The 4,824-nt window shown below is 47.9% G+C and overlaps 1 protein-coding gene across 2 annotated transcripts; it reads right to left on the bottom strand.

The window, feature by feature from the left end:
- Window positions 1-2,752: 2,752 nt before the first annotated feature.
- LOC123150670 (uncharacterized) lies at window positions 2,753-4,824 on the bottom strand. Of its 2 annotated transcripts, none has more exons than XM_044570496.1 (3): window positions 4,460-4,824; window positions 3,215-4,065; window positions 2,753-3,102 (listed from the first exon to the last, which is right to left on the bottom strand). In XM_044570496.1, exons 2-3 carry the CDS (start codon window positions 4,042-4,044, stop codon window positions 3,078-3,080), a joined length of 855 nt encoding a protein of 284 aa, XP_044426431.1. In that variant the 5' UTR covers window positions 4,045-4,065; window positions 4,460-4,824; the 3' UTR covers window positions 2,753-3,077. The 2 variants fall into 2 exon arrangements, with proteins under 2 accessions (XP_044426431.1, XP_044426432.1); XM_044570497.1 differs by having other exon boundaries at window positions 3,215-4,070.

The following is a 4,824-nucleotide window of genomic DNA, read 5'->3' on the forward strand; positions in this document are numbered from 1 at the left end:
TCTCCCGAACCCGTAGGGTCTACACACTTAAGGTTCGATGACGCTAGGGTTATAAAGGAAGCTTGTATGTGGTTACCGAATGTTGTTCGGAGTCCCGGATGAGATCCCGAACGTCACGAGGAGTTCCGGAATGGTCCGGAGGTAAAGATTTATATATAGGAAGTCCTGTTTCGGCCATCGGGACAAGTTTCGGGGTCATCGGTATTGTACCGGGACCACCGAAAGGGTCCCGGGGGCCCACCGGGTGGGGCCACCTGCCCCGGGGGGCCACATGGGCTGTAGGGGGTGCGCCTTGGCCTACATGGGCCAAGGGCACCAGCCCCTAGAGGCCCATGCGCCAAGATATAGGAAAAAGGGAAGAGTCCTCAAGGGGGAAGGCACCTCCGAGGTGCCTTGGGGAGGATGGACTCCTCCCCCCCCCCTCTTAGCCGCACCCCTTCCTTGGAGGAAGGGGCAAGGCTGCGCCTCCCCCCTCTCCCCTGCCCCTATATATAGTGGAGGGGAGGGAGGGCATCCATACCTGAGCCCTTGGCGCCTCCCTCCCTCCCGTGACACCTCCTCCTCTCCCGTAGGTGCTTGGCGAAGCCCTGCAGGATTGCCACGCTCCTCCATCACCACCACGCCGTTGTGCTGCTGCTGGATGGAGTCTTCCTCAACCTCTCCCACTCTCCTTACTGGATCAAGGCGTGGGAGACATCGTCGAGTTGTACGTGTGTTGAACGCGGAGGTGCCGTCCGTTCGGCACTAGGATCATCGGTGATCTGAATCACGACGAGTACGACTCCATCAACCCCGTTCACTTGAACGCTTCCGCTTAGCGATCTACAAGGGTATGTAGATGCACTCTCCTTTCTACTCGTTGCTGGTCTCTCCATAGATAGATCTTGGTGATACGTAGGAAATTTTTTGAATTTCTGCTACGTTCCCCAACACTTTATCCACATAATGAGACTGCGTAAGAGCAATCCCATTCTCACCCTTGATCAATTTAATGTTTAGAATTACATCAGCCTCTCCCAAATCCTTCATGTCAAAACACTGGGATAAAAATGACTTTAAGTCTTTTACAACAGCAATGCTTGTTCCAAAGATGAGTATATCATCAACATACAAGCATAAAATCACACCCTCACCCCCACCAAATCTGTAGTAAACACATTTATCGGCTTCATTTACAACAAAGCCTGTGGATGTAAAGGTTTTTTCAAACTTCTCGTGCCATTGCTTTGGCGCTTGCTTGAGGCCATACAAAGATTTCATCAACTTACACACCTTGCCTTCTTGTCCGGGTACTACAAAACCATCGGGCTGCTCCATATAGATCTCCTCATCTAGCTCGCCATTAAGGAAAGCCGTCTTCACATCCATTTGATGAACGTGGAAACCATATGAGGCAGCCAATGACAACAGCACCCGGATAGTGGTTAATCTCGCAACGGGTGAGTAAGTGTCAAAGAAATCCTCGCCTTCTTTTTGGGTATACCCCTTTGCCACAAGCCTTGCCTTGTACTTTTCAATAGTACCGTCGGGCCTAAGCTTTTTCTTAAAGATCCATTTACATCCAATTGGTTTGCAACCAAATGGACGGTCAGTGATCTCCCAAGTCCCATTTGCAATGATGGAATCCATCTCGCTACGGACTGCATCCTTCCAGTACTCTGCATCAGAAGATGCATATGCCTCTGAAATGGACTTTGGCACATCATCCACGAGATACACAATGAAGTCATCACCAAAGGATTTTTCAATCCTTGGTCTCTTACTCCTTCGTGGAGCCACTTCACTATCATTCTCCACATGCGTGTGTTCACAATTTTCATGAGTGGGTAGTTCCAGAGTTGGATTAAAGTTTGCTTGACTAGATGATGCTCCTGTATTCTTCATGGGAAATATGTCCTCGAAAAATGTAGCATCTTTAGATTCCGTCACCATGTTTACCGGCACATCCGGTACATCGGATCTAACTACTAAAAATCTATAGGCAACACTATTATGTGCATAACCAAGAAAGACACAATCAACCGTCTTAGGTCCGAGTTTGCGTTTCTTGGTTATCGGTATATTGACTTTCGCCAAGCATCCCCAAGCGCGCAAATACGAGAGATTAGGTTTCCTTTTTCCCCATCCTTCATATGGAGTCACCTCACTATTTTTAGTGGGAACCCGGTTAAGGATATGACAAGCGGTCAAGACAGCCTCACCCCACCATGCCTTAGACATACCTGCACTATTTAACATGGCATTCACCAAGTCCGTTAGAGTGCGGTTCTTTCTTTCGGCAACCCCGTTCGATTGGGGCGAGTAGGGCGGTGTCACTTCATGGATTATTCCATGCTCCGCACAAAATTGGGAAAATTCACTTGAAACATATTCTCCACCTCGATCGGACCTTAGACGTTTAATTCTTCCATTTAATTGGTTCTCGACCTCTGCCTTGTAGATTTTAAAATAGTTCAATGCTTCATCTTTAGTTTTAAGTAAGTACAGGTAGCAAAATCTAGTTGCGTCATCAATAAAAGATAAAAAGTATCTTTTCCCTGCCTTAGTCAGCACTCCACCCATCTCACAGAGATCGGAATGAACTAGTTCTAGTGGTGCCGTACTTCTTTCCTCGACCGCCAAAAAAGGCTTCCGAGGTTGCTTTGCTTGCACACATATCTGGCACCTAGAACCTCTGACTACGGAAAATTTAGGAATTAAATTCAGGCTGCTCATGCGGGAAATACTACCAAGATTAACATGACATAATCTGGAATGCCAAATGGATGCATCTTTATTTGAATTAAGAACACTAATAGTGTTGTGAACAAATTTATTCTCAGCATCCAACAAAGATGTGCGGAACAAGCCTCCACACTCATAGCCTTTCCCTATAAATAAACCAAATTTGGAAATAACAACTTTATTCGACTCAAAAACTAATTTGAAGCCATCTCGGCATAAAAGAGAGCCACTAATCAGGTTCCTATTTATTGAGGGCACGTACTGCACATTCTTTAAGGTAATGATTTTTCCTGATGTAAACTTCAGGTCAACCTTCCCTACTCCCAGAACAGCAGCACCTGAGCCATTTCCCATCAAGATGGGGGAACCGCTTGTAGCCTGACAAGAGGAAAATAAATTAAGGTCAGCACATACATGAATGTTAGCTCCCGTGTCAACCAGCCATTCAGCGGATTGACACGCCATTAAAACAGCAGGGTTCGAATCATACCCCGCAGTACTAGGCTCGCTAACAACCACGTTGACAGTGTTCTGTCCGTTCTGCTGCCCACCCTTCTTGCCCTTCCTGTTGTGGCATTTATTGGCCTTGTGGCCAGGCTCACCACACACATAGCAGATTATGCCTTCCTTCTTCTTCTTAAAGTTGGTTGTATTCTTGGCCTTTGGATTCTGTTGTTTGCCCTTGTACTTAGCACCAGATTTCTGCACAAAGTTGGCGTTTGAGGTGCCGTCATTTGCCATGGAAGGTGTGTCTTTAGCACGTGCCTTCTCTTCCACATCAAGGTGAGCAATCAGGTCATCAACCCTCATTGCCTCCCTCTTGTGCTTAAGCGTGGTGGCAAAATCTCTCCATGAAGGAGGGAGTTTGGCAATGATGCCCCCCACCACAAACTTGGCATTGACGTTCACATCAAACTGAGCCAACTCACTCACAATCGATGTAAGATCATGAGCTTGCTTGACGACGGAGACGCCGTCCACCATGCGGAAATCGTGGTACTGTTCAACCACATAAATCCATCGCCCTGCGTCAGAGACCGCGTACTTGCGATCCAGCGCCTCCCAAAGCTCTATTGCAGAGGTGTACCCATGGTATACATCATAGAGCTGGTTCTCAAGGAGCGACAAGATGACAGCCACAACAGTGTCGTTTGCTAACTCAAAGTCCATTACCTGCTGACGAGTCAGCGGCCTAACCTGTGGGATAATCCACCACAGGCCCTTGGACAGGAGGTAGTGACGCACCTTGGACTGCCATCTCTTGAAGTTGTCACCGGCAAACTTTTCAGGTTTCATCAGTTCCGCAACATGAGCATCCATGACAAATCGGTCTAGAGTTTTCTGGATTGTTGGACACAATACATAATTTGTCATTAATTTAATTCCTTTACCTAGTACGTACAAGAGCAGGTTAAACAGGCAAATGGTTTTCTTCATAAGCATGCAGTATAGATTCACAAAGGAGCAGATTGATAGCACCCATCCTTGTATAATTAGCATGCAAAGGAAAACATCACGAAACCAGCGAGAACCATCTACAATACTAGTGACGGCAGAGTAGCAATACAGACAAATTAACATAAAGATACTGAATCTACCGAACACACACGACATGGCTGAAAACACTAGCAGCAGGAACAAAAAGACAGTCTAAAGCACTAGATAAACCTGATGGAGAATCGGCTAGAGCATGGACAGATTTATCTTGTACTAGTAATGATCAAATGCAACTTACAGTCTAGACGTCGGTGCACTTGGTGTTCGTGGATGGAGTTTGTCGGAGACGATCTCGTAGAGGAAGCAGCGGTGGCGGAGACGATGTCGACGAGGACGTCGAGGAAGCAGTGGTCGCCGGAGACGATGTTGTCGAGGACGTCGACGAAGCAGCCCTCGCCGGAGATGATGATGTCGAGGACGTCGAAGGAGCGGTCGCGCGGACGCTGCCCAGAAAACTCTAGACCGCCCCCGTGCAGGGTCGAAGAATGCGGCCGGAGTCACGGAGACACCGCTCGCCGGGCTGCCGTTGCACGACGGACAGCACGGCCGGCTTCGTTCCGACGGCGGCTCAGCACTTGTGATATGTGAGGAAGGAGATGAAGA

This window comes from Triticum aestivum, chromosome 7A, assembly GCF_018294505.1.
Source record: "Triticum aestivum cultivar Chinese Spring chromosome 7A, IWGSC CS RefSeq v2.1, whole genome shotgun sequence".
NCBI classification, from domain to species: Eukaryota; Viridiplantae; Streptophyta; class Magnoliopsida; order Poales; family Poaceae; genus Triticum; species Triticum aestivum.